The following is a 19,201-nucleotide window of genomic DNA, read 5'->3' as shown; positions in this document are numbered from 1 at the left end:
TGAGGCCAAGACCTGGGGGCCTGAGCTCCTCTAAGACATAGCCACCCGCTCTAGGCGAGACGTTCATCCTCATGTCAGCACAGGCGGGAGCATATCACTCAGGGTTTCCGAGGGAGGGCGTGGGCCCCGCTGGGGTTATTCTAGCGCGCATGGCGAGTTTATCGCCAAGGGATGGCAAAGTCCTTGTCAAAGCCCTGGAATCATGACGGAGGCTTTTGCTGTGCCTATCCACCGATGATCCAGAGAATTTCTGGAAGCAGATCTGAGGATGTGCATCGAAAGCCTTCATATTTTGGGTCTCTTTGGGGCCAGAATTCTATTTAGGCATGTGTTCTAAAAATTAGCTATTCGACTTTTAAAACAATAATGTATCATTATAAATGGTCTCTGTGTCCAAAAATAGGAAACGGGAAGACACCATAAACCTCACACCATCTGAAAAAGTAGTTCCATGTTAAAGCTAACAAAAAATAGAGATGACAAAAAGGAAAAGAAAGAATTAACTATTGAAGACAGCTTAGGGTAAAGAACATTCAAATTATTTCTTAAAAGGAGAGGATGTAGGTATTTCTAGTGATGGCCTTTTAGAACGACCAGTGGGCCCTGAAAATGCTCTCAGGAGGCTGCCCTCTGAGAGGAAAAGTGCATGAAGTCTTGCCTTAGGCTTTCCTAACAGTAGAGGGACACAGTCCCACACTGGCCTGTGCATCAGAATCACCCAGGAGCTGGTTAAAAACTCTCCAGCCTGGGTGACTCCGTCGGTTAAGTGTCTGCCTATGGCTCAGGTCAAAATCCTGGGGTCCTGGGATCGAACCCCAGAGCCCCATGTCAGGCTCCCTGCTCAGCGGAGAGTCTGCTTCTCCTTCTCTCTCTGCCTGCCGCTCCCCCTGCTTGTGTTCTCTCTCTGCCAAACAAATAAATAAAATCTTAAAAAAAACCCCAAAACACTCTCCAGTCACTCGCCAGGCTCCAGAACAGGGACCTCCCAGGGGGTGGGTGGGTGGAAGCTTCTACATTTAGGCCCGGTGAGTGAGGCTCAGGCAGTGGGACTTGCTCCAGCGTCCAGTTTAGGAATGATGGTCTGCTGGAGAGACTGAATCCCAGTTTAAGTTAAGTTTTAGGTCTGGGGGCGCCTGGGTGGCTCAGTGGGTTAAGCCTCTGCCTTTGGCTCAGGCCTGGTCTCAGGGTCCTGGGATCGAGCCCCACATCGGGCTCTCGGCTCAGTGGGATGCCTGCTTCCCCCCTTCCCTCTGCCTGCCTCTCTGCCTACTTGTGATCTCTCTCTCAATCTCTGTCAAAAAAAAAAAAAAAAAAAGTTTTAGGTCTGCAAAGTTGACTCCAGGCGCCCCTTTCCCCATCTGTAAAGTGGGACTAAACCTGCGTTTCCACCTTTGAAAGGGAACACGGGGTCTTGGCCTATGGAGAGCTGGTGGGGAAGGCCCCGCGTTGTGCCAAAGTGGGGACGGGTCTTCCCCTTCGGCAGGGGTGACCCCGCAAAAGTACCACCATTCCGACTACAAGACAGAAGGGTCCTCAGTACAGAGGCCCAATACCAGAGCCCACACCTGAGGCCATCTGAGCCCCGCATCTTGCTCGACGGGAGGGCTGGACACCCCCACAAGGACGTCCCCACCTACCAGCCCAGAGCTCCGAGGTGATGTGGGGGGCCATCGGGGCAGCCATCACCACCAGGGCACAGAGCGCGTCCTCAAACTCGCGGCTATGGAGAACCACTCTCGGAGAAATTTGCTGAGGAACAGAAAGAACAGTGGGAGATCGCTGAGACTAGGTGAGGAAGGCCATTCATGTCTCTGAAGCCCAGAGACGCATACAGGTAGGCAGAAGCCCTTCTTCCCATCCATGTTTGCTCTGGACACAGAACCTGCCCTGTTTCATCAGAGTATTAAGAGTGTATTAAAAATAGTGTTCCGCTCTTCGCTGAGCACGTCCCGTGCCCTCGGTCCAAGGCTGACTCCATAGTTCCCACCAGAACCTTGGAGGGCGATGTTCTTACCCACCTGACGTAACCTGCTCCCCCCACCCCTGGGTGTGTGGCTGACCAAGTGTTGTTGCCCCCATGAGAATCCAGCTGTCTTAAATCAGAAACTTTTTTCCCTTATTTTTTTTTTAAGATTTTATTTATTTATTTGACAGAGAGATAGCAGAGAGGGAACACAAGCAGCGGGGTAGTGGGAGAGGGAGAGGGAGAAGCAGGCTTCCCGCAGAGAAGGGAACCTGATGTGGGGCTCGATCCCAGAACCCTGGGGTCAGGACCTGAGCCACCCAGGCGCCCCACTGAATCAGAAACTCCTGACCACTCTGCGAGGTTGCCCATGCACTGCAGGACCAGTAAGGCATGCAAAGAGACTCGATTACAGGCTTTACGATGTGAAATGCCCAGGGCAGGGGTCCTCCTGCACCTTCAGGGGTCTCGGGGGTCCTATTACACAGCTGTGCTGGTTACTGTGAATACCCAGTTTCTTCCTGCGGTGCAGCTAGTCCCAGAACACAGCCACACCCACTGAATTTATGGGGTACCTACTGGATGCTAGACTTTAGGGATAAAATGTCCAGAAGGGTTTGGTTTCTGCCCTCAAGGAGGTTATAGCCAATGGGGGAGAAAAGTGACAGATGAATCGAGGGTGTCACTGATTCCACAGGCTGTGGGTGGGGAGGGAGGGTGGTCAGCAAAGCAGAGTGTGAGCTGGCGAGTGTAGACCAAGGACAGCCTAGAGGGAAGTGGGCTGTGGGAAGGACTATCGTACTGAGTTTCCCAGAGGCTGGCCAGGGGGGCGGGGGGGGGGTGTCATGATAAAAACCAGCCTAAGGCGATGGTAGCAACTCAATCTGTGTTTTTAATACCCACGTAAGGTATTTTGCTAGGTAAAAAGAGGCCAAAAATATTATACCTTTTTTTTTTTTTTTTAAAGCATGCCTATATGATCTTTGCAAAACTGCCCAAGAAATCAGAATATAACTCCATGGGAATGGATACAGAGAGCATCTACCAGAAGGGCTGCAGACAGAACTTGCTGCTGGGGAGAAATCTAATTTTTCTGTAATATTTGTCAGTTTTTTTCCTGATTAAAAACACACACACACGGGACCCCTGAGGGGCTCAGTTGGTGAAGAGCCTGCCTTCGGCTCAGATCATCATCCTGGGGTTCTGGGATTGAGCCCCCGCATTGGGCTCCCGGCTTAGTGGGGAGTCTGCTTCTCCCTCTCTCTCTGCCTGCTGCTCTCCCTGCTTGTGCTCTCTCTCTCTGACAAATGAATAAATAAAATCTTAAAAAAAAAAAAGAAGACCCATACACACTCAGCAATCTGGGAAATACAAAATCACTCACAATTATACCACCCAGAAAAAAACCTGATGTATTTTATCCTGGTCTCCAAAAATATGTGAATATACACATCTGTCCCCATACCCTTTGCTCAACTGGAATTTTTATCCTATGAGCATTTCTGTATTGTGTATTTACTTGATGTTGAATCAGGAACGGTTTCTGATACTACGGATTCCTGGAAGACATGATGTGAATGGTGGTGGCACATTTCCTCCCTATTGATATGATAGACATTATTTCATGATGTCCGCATTGAGGACAGCTGGGGTTCTACCTCTCTGTGATTATAAGTCACCTGCCACAGGCTGGCCCTGAGTCAAAGGACGTAAACCATCAAGCCAAAGTTCTCAAAGCCAAAGTTCTTCCTGGCAAGGTTACAACAACCAAGGCAACTGCTGGGATGTGACACTGTCTTACTGTCTTTGTCATAGCACAGACTTTATGTTAAAAAGGTCAAAAAAAAAAGCATTGTGTTTTTAATTTGCATTTCATGATCATTAGTAAGGCAAATACTTTTTTTTTTCTGCCAGGTTTACAGATTATTTCTATCCCATTTTCTGTGGGTGATTCTCTTTTCACATCCTTTGACCATTTTTAGGTCAGGTAGTTTGATATTCACATGTAAAGCGCTCTTTACATATTAAGGATGTTAAGCCTCATGTCAGACATATTTGTTATAAAATGTTTTCCCCAGGTTTTACCTGCTTGGTAACATGGCACGTTTTAATACACTAAAAATGGCAGGTTTTATGTAGTCAAACCTGTAAATTTCTTCCACTGTTCTTAAAGTCTGGGAGGAGCTTCATGATAAAAGGAATCTGTTGATAGTTTTCATGTCCTTTTTTTTGGTTGGTTGTTGTCCAAACAGCTAACCACTTCCCCAAACTCCTATTTGTTGACAAATTCTTCCCCTGGTAAGAAAATTCTAGTCACACGTAGAAAGAAGAGCAGTCTATGCTAAAAAGGCTGACTTTTGTTTTTAGTGAGCACAAATCTGATCGGTCTTGGTTAAAGGAGCGTAACACGTTAGGGGGTGTTAGATCAATCAGGAGCGCAGGCAGAGGAAGCAGGAAGGAAAGGAGAGCTGGAACAGAAGGGGGCTTGAGTCTGGTTCTGACTTGTCACTGATCAACCAGACATGTCATCCAACCTCCCTGGGTGTTAGTGTCCCCAACTGCAAGATATGGGAGTGCGGGAAGGGACTGAGGGGTGGGCTTTCCACTGGACTACCTTTAAGAACCTTCCAGCTATAAAGCTAGGTTGTGACTAGGGGGGCGGGGGAAGGGGATGCTTCTTTAACATAACAGAGCACACCAAGGAGGCGACACCATGGTCCTATTCTGTCCACGAACCAGGACCCTGCAGGCCACCTCCCAATGCGGCTGGAAGTTACCCTGTCCTCCGCTACCAGCAAATGAGGACGGGAGGGCCACTTACCAGAAGGGCACTGGTGAGTCCCATCAGCTGAGAAATTACAGAATTCAGTGAGAAGTCCTCTGTGAAATGGGCAGTCACCTACGGGTAAAAGTTGAATAATTTACTTTCTTCAAAATCCCTTTAAGCTTTCCACAAAGACCAAGGCAACACAACAACAAAGCCAGTGCATTATTCAAACAATGCAAATTAAATGAATGCGAAGATATTTACGAAGGCATTCATTATCTTGAATAATCATGATAACGTTTCATCGGCACAAAAATTTTTAAAATCAGGGTCAACGGTGTTTCCGGGGTTCCACACTTCCTGCTCCCCCACATTGGGGACAGTGTCGGTTCTCCCGGTGGGGGGGGGGGGGACATCGAATGCTACCAACTACCCGGACAGGAAGCAGGACCGGCAGATGACAACAGTCACCGGGAGATGGGGTATGGGATGTCCCTTCTCTGCGGCTTCGTGACTTTCATTCACAACAGAGGTTATTTGTATACGGGATCAGGTGAGTTTTGCATGTTTGGATATGGAATCAAAGTAAGAACACTGATAGGACTTGTCAGCTCCTTCCTGTTTATGTGCTCCTTGATTTCCACCACGGCCAAGAATACAGAAAAACAAGACATCTACAGATGCTAAGAGTTTCCGACTTGTCGAAATACCCCTTGTCTATGACCTGACAGAAGAGAAGAATGTACCAAATCCAGAGAGGAAGAATGTGGCATGGAAACAATCACTCGGGCATCACTCACATCACAAAGCTCAACTGCGTGCACTCTGTGTCTTTACACTAGAGCAGAGGGGTCGGGAATATTCCCTGAGCAAGTGTCACTGAATGACCATGCTGGACTCAGGGCCTCATGAAAACCCTGTTCCTGCAATATCATCAGTTACGAGTCCAGAAAAGTGACCTTGGCTGACGTTATGAGTTCAAACCAGCAATTGTAAAAAAGTAAAAATAGAATTAAAAATTTGGCTTAAGGAGTATTTGGGGTGTCTGGTATCCAGTAAAACATAGCTTTGGATCCCCTCCATGTCTTCTTTCAAAGACGTATGACATTTTTTTTTCACAAAGTGCTGAAAAAAGCAAATGTCATGGTATGGTATCAGACTTCTAGAGAAATTTATAGGGATCTGTTATCAACGGAGACTCTTTTACAATGAATCAGGGGCAGCTGGCTGGCTCACAACTCTTGGGGCATGAGTTTGAACCCCACATTGGGTATGGAGATTACTCAAAATTGAAATCTTTTTTTTTTTTTTTTTAAGATTTTATTTATTTATTTGACAGAGATCACAAGTAGGCGGAGAGGCAGGCACAGAAAGAGAGAGAGAGAGAGAGAGAGAGGAGGAAAACAGGCTCTCTGCAGAGCAGAGATCCCAATGTGGGGCTTGATCCCAGGACCCTGGGATCATAACCTGAGCTGAAGGCAGAGGCTTTAACCCACTGAGCCACCCAGGCGCCCCAAAATTAAAATCTTTAAAAAATAAAAAAAGAAAACAATTTAAACAGTAAAATATTGTCTGTGAAGGTAACACAAACACATCATTTATTGGCAAAAGTTAACTCATAGTGACTCACACAGATGCTGTGTAACAACGTCACTGGGTGGGGAAGTCCTCACCACGCGGGCCATCCGGGAACTCTCTAGGCTCTGGGCCTCATCTCTGTCCCCATCTGTACAGAGCGGTCTCTTTATGCCCCCTTCAACCCTACACTTCTGTTTCTGTTCACCTCAATTGTAGGGGTCCTGTATTTGGTTCTCTGCCCCAGTGTATTAAGTGTGGCACTGTGGGAAGGGGGCGGCCTCCTAGGATCTGGGGTGCACACGTGATGGACACCGTCAGAGGAAGCCCTTTCCTGAAAGCGTGTCTCTCCGTGACAGCACATGGACTGCTGCTTCAGCTTGGTGAGCGACTTGACATGGTGAGAGCAGCCCTTCCAGACCAGGGGGCCGCCGGCGTGAGGAAGGAGGAAGGCCCGTCCACCCGGACCAAGCGAGCTCAGTCACAGAACTAACCAGCAGCCCCAGAAAGTTCCTGACCTCAGAGATGACCGAGTTCTTGTACTCCCAGAGCCTCCTGCTCTCGGCTCTCTCCTTGTCACTCAGCAGCTGGGGCCGGGGAGCCGTCCCAGGAGCCCTGGCCTCGATGAAGCAGGTCACCAAGGCCCACAGACGCTGTTGCCACCTCAGCACCCCGGGGAGGGCATCGGCTGAGTTTCATGTGAGGAAACAAGACAGAGAAAGAAAGACCCGTGAGTGACTGATCTGGTTCTCCCCAAGCCCAGAGAGGCACGTGTGCGTTGAAGACACGCTTCCTTGTGTCCCGACGGGAGCTACGGGGGCCACCCAGGCTTCCAGCGTCCGGGAGCTCAGAGCAGCATGGACCCCATCACACCCCAGAGCCCTGGGTCACAGGGTTACTCGGAGTGCCGGCCGCCCACCACCCTGGCCCACGCGGTGACCTCAGAAGCCTAGGCCAGGACGGGCCTCAAGTGCCCACAGCTGTCTTGAGTAAGAAAGCCAGCTTCTGCCAAGGTGTCCCCAGAGACGCCTAGGCCCGCACGTGTGCTCTTGGTCCGTCCCCAGTGATTCCAGCGCAGCCGGTTCTGGGACCGGCCCCTGTGGCACACTTGTCACAGGCAAGGGCATTTGCCTGCTCCTGCCCACAGCCACCCGTGGGGTAGCCCGCAGGAAGGAAGACCGAGTGACCGCTGGACCATGTATGCTAGGACACCCGGATACCCAACGAGATTTCACCTCCCACCTTTTCAGGTCTAACCAGCTCTGCAGGGACAGCTCTCCTGTGAGGAGGGTCTGGGGACTGACTGTGGGCGAGGGAGGGGGTCCCAGTGACCATCAGGAGCAGGTCCTGGGCAATGACTCTGCTCTAGAACAAACCTTTCGGGGTGGATCAAGAGGGGACTGGCCTCCGTGGGCCATAGAGGGGTACGGGGTGGCATGGAAGCCAGTCTGGCTCCCGGGGAATGTCCTCAGGAGGGTCCCTGTAGACCCAGCAGCACACCACAGACTCGCCAAAGGCGGCTTCCTGGAGTCCCCCAGATGCTGCGTCCACAGGCCTGGGGCGAGGACTGGAAACCCACAATGGCCACCAGCTCCCCCCACCCAGGGAGGCTCCCTCCATCTGGGAACCCTGGGCTAAGAAGGGCACAGGACGTGGGAAACACCACGCTACCCGCTTCCTGGAACGGATTCCTAGACCCCTGACTACAGTCTTCAACCCAGATAGTTCCTTCCCCAAACTCCTCTGGAGCCCGAGGCAGACCACAAAGGAGGCGGCGGCGGAGGGGAAGGGCCTTACTCTTCACGTCCCACAGGATGTCCTTCTCAGGAGGGGCAGCGAAGAGGACGTAGAGCCGGATGGTGTCGAGGCCGTACTGCTCGACGACCTCCTCGGGGTCCACCCCGTTGTGTCTGGACTTGCTCATTTTCTCCCACGTCACCTCCAGCTTCTCCCTCGTTTCTGCGTGAACAGGAACTGCACCTGTGCTCCAAAATAACGCACAGGGACAGAAGGTGTGGCTCTCGGGGTCTCAGAGCAGCAAAGCCCCCTGAGGGATCACTCCGGTCTCCACGACACGGTCTCGTGTGACCAGGCCCCATGGAATGCGGTGTGCCCCTGGGGGGCCAGCCCACCACGCGCGGCCTGTTCTTTGGATGTGGCTCCTGCCCACCCCCACACTACCGGTCCCGAGGGTGCTGGCGGAGAAGGTCTTCCATGGCTAGGCTGGGATGTGGGGACCTTGTGGCTAAGCCCCAGTGGCCGGGACAAGAACGGACCTCTGGCAAAGCCAAGGTCTTTCTTGGGACCTGGAACTAAGAGACAGAAACTCTTGTTTCAGTGTTGCCAGGCATAGGAACTACAGTAAAATGGTAAGGAGATGAGGCCAGACATGGCATCGTGGCTCCCCGAGGCCACCTTGTAACCTGAAGCTGGGGAAGAGCAGAAGCCCAGCCTGATGGGGGAAGGAGATCAGGGCAGAAGAACAGAGGGGATGAAGAGGGACCAGAGGCTATCGAAGGAGGGAGGAAAAGTCCTATGACTGGCATCTGTGTGTCACCCGGTGGCTGCGGGTGTGCTATGAGCGTGCTGTGAGCTGGCTGGAACGCTGGCAGCTGGCTTGGGGTGGCATTTCAAATCCTGTGCTCAACCTGCCTTTGGGTGCATTTCTGTTCCTTCCAGCCACACAGTCCCAGACTCCAATGGCAGCCAAGCTCCCAAGGGACTGATGTGTATACCTAAGAGCTAATTCCATGCTTCAGCAGAAGCACACCCACGAGGAGACGGAACCTGCCCTTGTTGACCGAAGTATTCTCTCCCAGGGGCAAGTCTGCGCGGGAAGGGAAAAGACGTTCACAACATTGTCTGGCTCCATGACATTGGAGCAAAGGGAGACTGAAGTTGCTTTATCCAGGCTGTGGCTCAGGGAACCATTGCTCCGTTTACCCTGCACACCTGCTCTGGGCTGTAGCTACTCTTTCCAACACTGTTGTGCAAATTAGGAAAAAGCCAACTATCTGGGCAGAGCGGTTGAGAAGTTAGAGAAAGGTGCCTTCTCTTGGCACTGAGGTGTATGGTCTAGCAAGTGGCTGGAGGTCAGGCCCCGCTCGCCCCCTTGGCTGGGTGCTTTTGTGCAGTCCACACGCTACCCAGCTGTACATGGCAATCCTGCCTTCACACAGAGCACTTTGCTAACAACTGAAACGCATAAGCCCTTTGGATTTGGCTGCTTTCCTCTCTGGTCTGTGTTGCTGAAACACGGCCAATCTCTGCTCAGCAGGGAGCCTGCTTCCTCCTCTCTCTCTGCCTGCCTCTCTGCCTACTTGTGATCTCTGTCTGTCAAATAAATAAATAAAATCTTAAAAAAAAAAAAAGAAAAAAGAAACACGGCCAATTTCTGCTTTTCCAACCTTTTTTTTTTTTTTTCCCTTGGACTATTCCAAACCCTGATATATTACTGCACTAAGTAGGTAATTCCACGGATGGCTTCCATCTAAATCTTTTCTCTAGTGTTTGGCTGCCTACCATTAAGGGGTTGTTGGGTTCACATGATGCCCTCCCTTGGGCATTGCATTTTTTAAACTAAATGACCAGAGTTCTGGGGGTTTCTCATAGGTGCCCCTAAATACCCCCACTCCCATTTTCTACTGATTTCATCGGTGTGCTGAGCGTACACGACACCATCACGGTGCCACTTCAGGATCCGGTGGGAGGTACTACCCCTGAGGAAAAGGGCAGAGGAAGTCAGGGGAGTGCCAGACGGGGCTGCCCTGGGGTGTCGCAGGGGTTCAGTACTGGGGTGGCCCCGAGTTCTGACTTGCGCCTCAAGAGCACCTAGGGAGAAGTGCTGGGAGTACCCCAGACTTAGAAGAGTATCTCCTGTGTCTGCGGGCTCTGTTCCAGAGACACACTGTCAAACGTGAGCAGGGACATGAGGGGATGCTGGGGTTGACTCTGGGTTACACACAAACGAAAACCCGGCCAGAAGCGAACGGATGGTGGATGGGGCTGGGGCCAAGGGACGGGCACCTGCATGGGACCCAATGGACCCTTCTTACCTGTGAGATCTACTTCTTCTCTCTGTAGATACTGTCCCGATGGCAGGCGGAATGTCTGCCCCTTGATAAGGCCTTGGGCTAGCAGCTTATGGAAAGGCTCTCTGAGAAAAGATAATGGGAAAAGAAATCGATGGGTGGGGATTTGAAGCATTCAGAAGACAGCAGTGCAAACCTTCTCGGCTGATGGACAGAGAGAGCTGCCCTTTGTGAAAGTAGGGGGGCTGGCCACTGTCACCTGGAAACCCAACCGGGACAATGGCTCCTTATTAAGAAGCAGTAAGAACATGAAGTCGAACCAGAGGGTATCAACCGCTTTCCACTTGGCGAATTGGCAAGAGCATGAGGCTTCAGGTTCGGAAGGTCTGGATTTGAATCTGTTTCCTACTCAGGGAATTCTCAGAACCAAGGCAAGTCCCTTACCTGTTCTTAGCATCTGTTTGGTTATCTGCCAAGTAAAGGCAAAATAAAAATCTGTCCAACGGCTGTCAGGAAGGTTCAAGTAAATGAACGCCTGAAAATACTTGTAAACCTTGAAGAACCCTACATATGTCAGCTCCGTGCTGAGTCTAGTGTCAGGAAGGGCTCGAGAGGGTGCAGGGAGGTTGAAGTCAGGGTTCTGGGCAAGCAGGCTGCTGTTCCCTCCACCTTGTCGACAGTGTCTGCTCACATGACCGGGTGGCTCAGTGGGTTAAGCCTCCGCCTTCAGCTCAGATCACGATCTCAGGGTCCTAGGATCGAGCCCTGCATCAGGGTCTCTGCTCAGCGGGGAGCCTGCTTCCCTTCCTCTGTCTCTCTGCCTGCCTCTCTGCCTACTTGTGATCTCTCTGTCAAACAAATAAATTAAAATCTTTAAAAAAAGAAAAGGTGTAAGTCATATAAATTAACTGCACATAGACCTTTTCTGCTCAAATTCATTACCCTCCTCTTTTTAGGCCTATCCCCATCCCGAGGAGACAGTTGTTCTTAATTGTATGGTAAATACACCTGGAAAAGTCTGGAGACTTCTTTGAATGCCTTTTCCATACAGATGCATATATGTATAAATGGTTTTGTATAATTTTCTTGGACTTAAATAGATTATAACGAACCTACAACTTTGTGGTCTTTCATTCAACCACAGGAAGGACTTCCCCACGGAGGTTCATACAGACCTAGCTTTACTTCAAATCGCTCTCGAGTTGGCCTGCAGTATGGATGGATTATAATATGGTCACAGTGCCCGGTCTAAGTCACTTTTACTGGAGGAATAGTGAAATATAAACGTCTCCTCTGAAGGGGACAGGGAGAGGTTGACCCCTATGCCGAAAGGACTTTATTTCTGATGGGAAACCGTACATTCCGAAGAATCCACCTGATTCAGCTGGGAAGCACATGAGCCAGCGCTATTCCAAACTCCAGGAATGACTTGGGGAGACAGGTGCTAATCGCATGTATGCATGTTTCCTATTCGTAAGGACAGCAGGCAGGGACGTGCGGTGGGAGCCGCGTTCTCCAAGAGCATTGCCAGCAGCACGAGGGGCTTCAAGTTCACTCCGCAAGGCGCTGGCTTGGTGAATCTGACAGGACCCTCATTTCTCACTCGAGGCCATCTGGGGTAAATGAACCGTGAGGCCGAGTTGGGCCGGTGGACAGGCCCCCGATTTGTACCTGTGTGGCCTTCATCAAATGGCCGTGTGGGACAGATGCAGTTTAGGGGAAACTTTCTACTGGATTCAGGGAGTGGCGTGGAGCAAAGAGAGTGACCGGGAAAGAGAGGAGGGTCAGCTAGAAAGAAGGGACTCCTAGCCTTCATATTTTAAAATCTTACGAGTGCGTGTGTGTGTGTTTGGTGGCTGATGGTGACGTATTTCCCAAGGTGGAAAACACCAAATATATGTTACATTCAAGGAGAAATGTAACACATTTCAAATTATTCAATGTTAGGGCGCCTGGGTGGCTCAGTGGGTTGGGGCCTCTGCCTTCGGCTCAGGTCATGATCCCAGGGTCCTGGGATCGAGTCCTGCATCAGGCTCTCTGCTCGGCGGGGAGCCTGCTTCCCTTCCTCTCTCTCTGCCTGCCTCTCTGACTACTTGTGATTTCTGTCTGTCAAATAAATAAATAAAATCTTTAAAAAAAAATTATTCAATGTTAATCTTCAACGTCACAGGGGCCACCTGCCATGCTACTGTGTTAATTTGGAAGAAATTCCACATGTGCATGTGTACATAAGTCCTTGTTCAGGCTCTAAAATCCATCCTGAGAATAAACTCTCTTGCCTCGTAAACCTGCCTTCCTCCCACCTCCCCCAGTGACATTCCACCAGCAAAGCCACGTTTGGCAGACGGACATCCTTTGGCACCACAGTTCATGTGCCTGCAAGGTTCCTAGAAAATATGAGTCTTTGACATAGAAAACCATGAAACGTTATCTGACAATCGAGTGTGCTTGGACCTTATGTTGCATCTGAATATGGCGACGCCTTGAACGGGGAACTGCAGTGTCCATGGGCCCCCCACCCCCACCCTGCCCCGTTCAGGAACACCTGCACCCCCTCCATGAGGAACACACGTCCTCAGGCCACACAGGTTTATCCGCAGCAGGTTGGGGTTTTGATGCCCGAGGACCCAGGTCCTCATCTTCCAAAAGAAACCCAGAGAACTGTACCTGCACAGACCGAGCACATGATTTTCTCCACCATCAGCCCCCGCTGGCCTTGCTGGTGCGTCTGCCACTTAAACACACTCGCGCCTCACCGAGGTCATGTGCACTCTTGGTTGTTCCCAGCACGTGTCATGCTCCCCAGGAAACCTGGACTCCCCCTTCACCACTGAAACAGCCATTCCCTTCTCTGGGTGGCCACCTCTGTCCCCAGCACACACCCCCATGCCTTCCCTTGTGTCCTGCGGTGTCTGGCACACATAGTCATGATGAGTGTGACCAGGCTGTGTCGTGATTACAACAGGAAGACCAGCCCGTGCCCTGCGCGGCGCCCATCATGGCAAGGACTATTTTCTTATCCTTCCCTCTGTCCCCAGCACTTGGCGCTGTGCACGACAGATGGAAGACAGGCTCAACAAAATGTCCAAAACACGGATGGATGGATGAATGCATAAACACGCACAAGCAGATGCATACGCGTGGGCGGTGGGACAGAGGGAGGAGGACGCTGGCTAGCTGCTGTTGGTGGCCTCTTGAAGCTATCTTTCCCTTCCAACCAATGTAAGGTGGCGCTTGGATTTTAACCCAGCACGTACACTAGAGTACGTACACAGCCACGGTTTTAAAACTAATAGGAAAATCCTATGGCTACTTTTTATTGGACAGACAAAGGGCGAGACTGGACACGAATGTGTTCAAAAGCACCAAGCAAACTAAGCCGGTATTCTACAAGGAAGGGCTGTCCCCCAAACCAGCGGTGCCTTTCTAAGTATCAGTGGGTTCAACAGGGTAATCTGCGTGTGCACTCCATCTTCCTCAAATAGTTTTATGGGCCGTGGCCCGACAGGGAAAAAAAAAAATACGAAAAACCAGACCACCACCTTCTCCCTGCTGTGCCCAACGTCAGTGGGATGAACTTTAGAGTTTACGAGATTCTTCCTTTCCTCTCTCACTTTAAATACACGGCCTGGGCCACTCTTAGGAGAAATAAAAAACCGGGATGGAAGGAAGAAGAAGATAAGCTGGATCCCAAGGATAAAGATGAGTCATCTGATGAAAATCCGTTAGCTTTCAACCCCCAGATGGGGCAGAGGGGAAGAAACCCGGAATCCTGGTCTGGGTCCTGCTGTTTTCTCAAGTGACTCGATGCTGCCACCTCCTGGGAATAGGCAGCATTGCACCTGCCGGCGTCTACCTCTAACTCCAGTCCTTCTAGAAGCCTGTGGCTGCTGTCCTCGGGCCTGAAAGCTTACAATTCTTCTCCAAGCGCTCCCCCAACCCCCCACTTTTTCTAAGTAAACTGTGAAATGAAGCGCATCACATGTAATGAAAAGTCTACAAATCCTACAGGTAAGACTTGATGAATTTTCTTTTTTTAAATAGAGATTTTTGTTTGTTTATTTAAGAAAGAGAGCACAAGCAAGGGGAGCAGCAGAGGGATAAGCAGCCTTTCTGCTGAGTGGGTAGCCTGATGCAGGACTTGATCCCAGAACCCTGGGATCATGACCTGAGCTGAAGGCAGACACTTAACCCACTGAGCCACCCAGGCATCCCTTGAATTTTTACAACATAAACACCTCCACTGATGACCCATGTGTGACCAGCCTCCCGTAGGCCCTACCTCCCCACCCTGGGCACCACCAGCCTGGCTGCTGACGCCATCGACGAGTTCTGCCTGGTTCAAAACCACTTCTAACCCTTTCCCGGCGAGGAATCCCGGGGGCCTGTGCACATCTGAGGCCGCCCCCAGAACTGTTCCTAGCTGGTGTGTCCTGTGTGCTACCAGCACCTGCGCTCGACAGATACTCAACTGTAAACTGTGCTGTGCGTTCAGGTGAGTCGCCTCCCTGTCCTCCTCTTGCAAGCCCCTTCTCAGGGCCTAGCTCGCAGCGGATGCCCAACATTCGTTCACTGGTTTGACCTCAATCAACTTTGTGTCCACGAGGGAGAAAACAAGCCTGCAGCAGCAGAGGTGGGGACAACGTGCAGGGGGACGAGAGATGACGGAAGAAAGGCGGATGAAGGGCAGGCGCTGGGTGTCATGGCTTCTGGTTGGGGCCGTGACCTTTCTGCAAGGAGAGGCGCACTGAGATTTCGGACTCCATCCACGAGAGCTTGCAGGAAGCTTGCAGGAAGGAGCAAGGGCACGAGCGTGGGAGAGGGCCTCCAAGAGGGTTCACACCACCGGATTTCGTGGTGGGAGGGGTGCGTCCCAGCCCGAGTCCCGCTCATTCCCCAGTGGCCCTCCCCCCTCCCCCACTCTTGCAGCGCTCTAGGGAATGGTCTCCAGGCCTCTGGGAATCTGGTTTGCCTTCTCCAGGCTGAAGCCGGTCACATGCACCCACAAGTAGCCCGGCACGAGGAGTCACATTTTTTTAAAACCATTCCACAGGCATGTGAGCAGCAACAGGGTGCTGGGCGCTCTGCCCTTAGAAGGCTTATGAATGAGTGGCCAGAGACACGCTCAGAAATAACCATCCACACCACAGGGAAGAGGCGCTTGTGTGACACAGAGGTGCGAGGTGCAGGGGAAGGACGGCCCAGGGGGACACCAAGGGTCCTGCTGAACTTGGATCCCAGTCCTGCCGCAGCAGAGATCCCACCACTGCCAAGCTCATTACTAAGATTCACAACCAGTGTAACATACTCCCTGTGGAGGCCAAGAAAAACAAAGCTGTACCCACCTTGAGTCTAGCCCTGACATAAGTGCAGCCATCTTGATGTTCCAGATTATCACAAAATATTTCTTGGGTTCTGACCTACTCAGGTTAGCACTTTAAACAGTCTCTCTCTCCTTTAATGATTGATTTAAACCCCTGGACTGGAAAAGGGTTTTTTTTGTCAAATAGCAAAAAACATTATTTGAGCTTCATTTTCTTTTTGTAACACTAATCATGTTTTGCCATTTTCTCCCATGTCTCCTCACCTGACTTCAACTCCTCCGAGGTCATAACTTCCACAGATGATCCTTTCCACCTGGGAAGATCACCTGAGCAGTGTCTCCTGGACTCAGTTGCCTCTGTCTTTCATACCGCCCCTACACATTCCCCAGCGGACCAGTGTTGACCTGAGTGGGTAGGGACAACTCTACGCCCCTATTCAGCAGGAAGAAGTTACAGAAGATGAGACCTTCCACCTTCAACAACCTTAAAGATTTAAGGGTCAACATTGTTCAGGGGGAAATGTGGAGGCCGAGAAAATTAGGGCCATCCCACCTCAGGTTTAGCTGATGTGGGAAACAGAGGCAGAAGAAAATCATTAAAATTCTTTACCTACTGACAAGCTCTTGAAACAGACAGAGTGGCTCTCCCCTGGGGACTTAACTGCCCTCACCTTGAGGTTTTGCTAAGGACAATCCTAGCCTGACCGACCCCCTACTCCAACAGGTCCGACCAGGATCCTGTAAGTCTACTTTAACAACTCCTTCAGGAAACTTTATCTCTAAACCTCCAAGATAGTGTCGAGAATCATTCCCAAGTATGTGGCCCACCGATATACATCTAAAGGGTCGCATGAGAAGATTTTTATTATTGGCAATAAATAACCTTTCTCCCAACAATACCTAGCCCCTCAAGGTCCTGGAGACCTTGCTTCCAAAAATCCTTGGAGACTTACATCATCCATAATCCCCTTTGTCCTCACCCACCGCCAAGTCCACCCCTACTCTGCCTTTAAAAACTCTGACTGTAGGGGTGCCTGGGTGGCTCAGTGGGTTAAAGCCTCTGCCTTCGGCTCGGGTCATGATCCCGGGGTCCTGGGATCGAGCCCCGCATCGGGCTCTCTGCTCAGCGGGGAGCCTGCTTCCTCCTCTCTCTCTCTGCCTGCCTCTCTGCCTACTTGTGATCTCTGTCTGTCAAATAAATAAATAAAATTAAAAAAAAATAAATAAAAATAAAAAACTAAAAAAAAATAAAAATAAAAACTCTGACTGTAATCTGGTTCCAGGTCCAAGTCCCTACTCTGCTGCGTCGGGTATACTTGGGCCCAAGCTTAAGCTTGTCACCTCAGGGTCCAAGTCCCTACTGCACTGTGCCGTGTATACTTGGGCCCAACCTTAAGCTTGTCAAATAAACCCTCGTGTGATTGCATCGGTGCTTGGCTCCTTGGTGGTCTCTCAGATGTGAAAACTCGGGCATAACATCCCTATGTGTCCATTCATCCACTCGTCGAATGGCACCGGGAACAAACTTGTAAAAGCAACTGAGTGACGCATTCAGTCGCTCACAGTAGCAGACCCACAGTAGCAGAGGGTTCTAGAAGGAAGTGAAAAATCTGAAACCACCACCAAACCCATTCTGCCTGGAAACATCACAGATGGGGGGCATTGTGCCAGGCCTCCCCCTGGAGGGGCCTTGCTGGTTTCCCTGTGCTCCTGGCTCTGGCTCAGCTCTCCCACTAATACCACCCCGAGAGGCAGGTGTTTTAGCTTCACACCTGGCTGCCGAAGGATGGGAAGTGATGCCCTCTTGCTTCCTTGATAGTCTGCACTGCCCTGAGTCAGAAATTACGACCATCGACACCCGCCAGTCACTGAAAACCACCTCTGTCCCACCAAAGACGGAAGAAAAGAAGAGAGGGAGGGAAGGCAGGAGAAAGAGGGGGTGGTGAGCAGGGTCAGCAACTATTAGGATAAACAAGGAACTTCAGAACATAGAATGAAAGGCTATTTTAAGCGCCCTTGTGAAACCTCACTGCATACAAGTAACATGGCTAAAAGAAGCTCAGATTCATCAGAGCCCTAACTGGTCACTGCCGATGACATTTTACCTACTCAGGAGCTCCTAGACAGCCTGCTGCCCATGGTCCCGACCTGGTCAGGAGCCTCCCATGTAGCTCTGGCAAGAAGAGAACAGAAAGCCCTGGATTTCTGAAAATAATCTCCAGTGTGGACTTTTCAAGGCTCAGTTTGCGAACTTCCTCTTCTTCCTCGCCCTGTGCCTGAGGGGCCGTCAGGCTCACATCATCAGCCAGTTTCTAAGTATTAAGTCATGGCCCATTCGTAAAATTCTTCATTTCGATTAGCAGCCACCAGCACCATGGGAGGAGCCCTGATGAATATGCTGAGAACCAAGTAAAGCCTCTCTTCTCCTTCTCGCCCCCTCGCCCCCTCGCCTGCCAAGCTCTGATGTGATCGGAGAAACAGGAAGGGAGCCCCAGGAGCTGTCCAAGGTCAGCAAGGCGCCACTGCTCTCTGTGGCTAGCAAACCACGGGGAGAACGTCAGCTCAGGGAACGCAGTGTCTCCCCAGAGCTGTCTGAAGAGCAGCAAGCTTCCTGATTGTAGTTCAGTGGAGATGAACCTATCCCTCACCGAAGAGCAAAGAGCGGGCCCTGCTGCTCCGAGCCTGGGGGCTGACGGCTGCCTTCCCCTCCCCCAGAATCAAACTAGGAGGCTTCACGTATTTCCCCGCTTCCAAACACAGACCTTCAATGACTGTTTTTTTTTTCCCCCATTATAAAGTTACATAATCATTGTAAAAAAATCTGGGAAAGAATCAGGAGGGCATAGGAAATAAAAATAATAAAATCATCGATTAGCTCCTCATCCAGAGAAAACTGGTGTGAACACGTTGGCATAATTTCTTCTAGCCTTTTCTCTTGCTTTGTGCTAGGAGTATGTATGTGCCTGTGTATCTAAAGGTACGGGCAATCCAACCACATTTATGATTTTGTATCTCGCTTTTTTTTTTTCAGTTCTAAGCACTTCAGATCCATTTCCTCTTGTTATTAAACATTCCGTATAATCAACCTTTACAGAGTTGTACAAGAATCCTTCGTACAGATGGGCTCGACTTTGTTTGCTCTTTCTCAGACTTTCGGGGCCCTCAGGTTGTACCCAAACTTTTAGCTACTTGAAATAATACGCGAACAGTTTGGTGCCCAAGTCTGCATTCTGGTAATTTCCTTAGGTTTGGATTTCTAGAAGTGCAATTAGCGTGTCCAAAAGTGTGAATATTATTAAGGCTCCCACTCTGTATTGTCAAACTGCTTTTCCTAATGGTTGTTCCAAACTGCCTTCCTGCAGCGTGAGACGCTGTTCGTCCCGGCCTCTTGGTTGGATGGAAAATGACACCTCATTGCTGTTTAGTATTTCTTTGACTATTGGTGAGGGCAATATTGGAGAGCATGATTCTTGGTCATTGGTACACCTTCTTTTGCAAATTTCCTGCCGACATCAATTCCGGCTTGATCATTAACCTGGTAT

At 50.5% G+C, this 19,201-nt stretch overlaps 1 protein-coding gene across 4 annotated transcripts in view; it reads right to left on the bottom strand.

Annotated features, from left to right (window-relative positions):
- LOC111144194 (leucyl-tRNA synthetase 2, mitochondrial) overlaps positions 1-19,201 on the bottom strand; it is a 149,922-nt gene that overhangs the window by 17,442 nt on the left and 113,279 nt on the right. For 3 of the 4 annotated variants that reach the window (XR_002640368.1, XM_022498400.1, XM_022498399.1), the window contains exons 15-19: positions 10,361-10,461; positions 8,103-8,285; positions 6,824-6,993; positions 4,785-4,862; positions 1,638-1,749 (exon numbers count right to left, since the gene is read on the bottom strand). Coding sequence is in view for 3 of the 4 variants with exons in the window: in XM_022498400.1 (XP_022354108.1) it covers positions 1,638-1,749; positions 4,785-4,862; positions 6,824-6,993; positions 8,103-8,285; positions 10,361-10,461 (644 nt within the window). In the remaining variant the exon portion in view is untranslated. The remainder of the gene's footprint in view (positions 1-1,637; positions 1,750-4,784; positions 4,863-6,823; positions 6,994-8,102; positions 8,286-10,360; positions 10,462-19,201) is intronic. The other variant, XM_022498402.1, reaches the window with a different exon arrangement.

Source organism: Enhydra lutris, unplaced genomic scaffold (genome assembly GCF_002288905.1).
Source record: "Enhydra lutris kenyoni isolate GAN:26980312 unplaced genomic scaffold, ASM228890v2 scaffoldscaffold10, whole genome shotgun sequence".
Taxonomy (NCBI): domain Eukaryota; kingdom Metazoa; phylum Chordata; class Mammalia; order Carnivora; family Mustelidae; genus Enhydra; species Enhydra lutris.
Note: the sequence above shows the minus strand (reverse complement) of the source record. Positions and strands in the feature narration are given on the sequence as shown.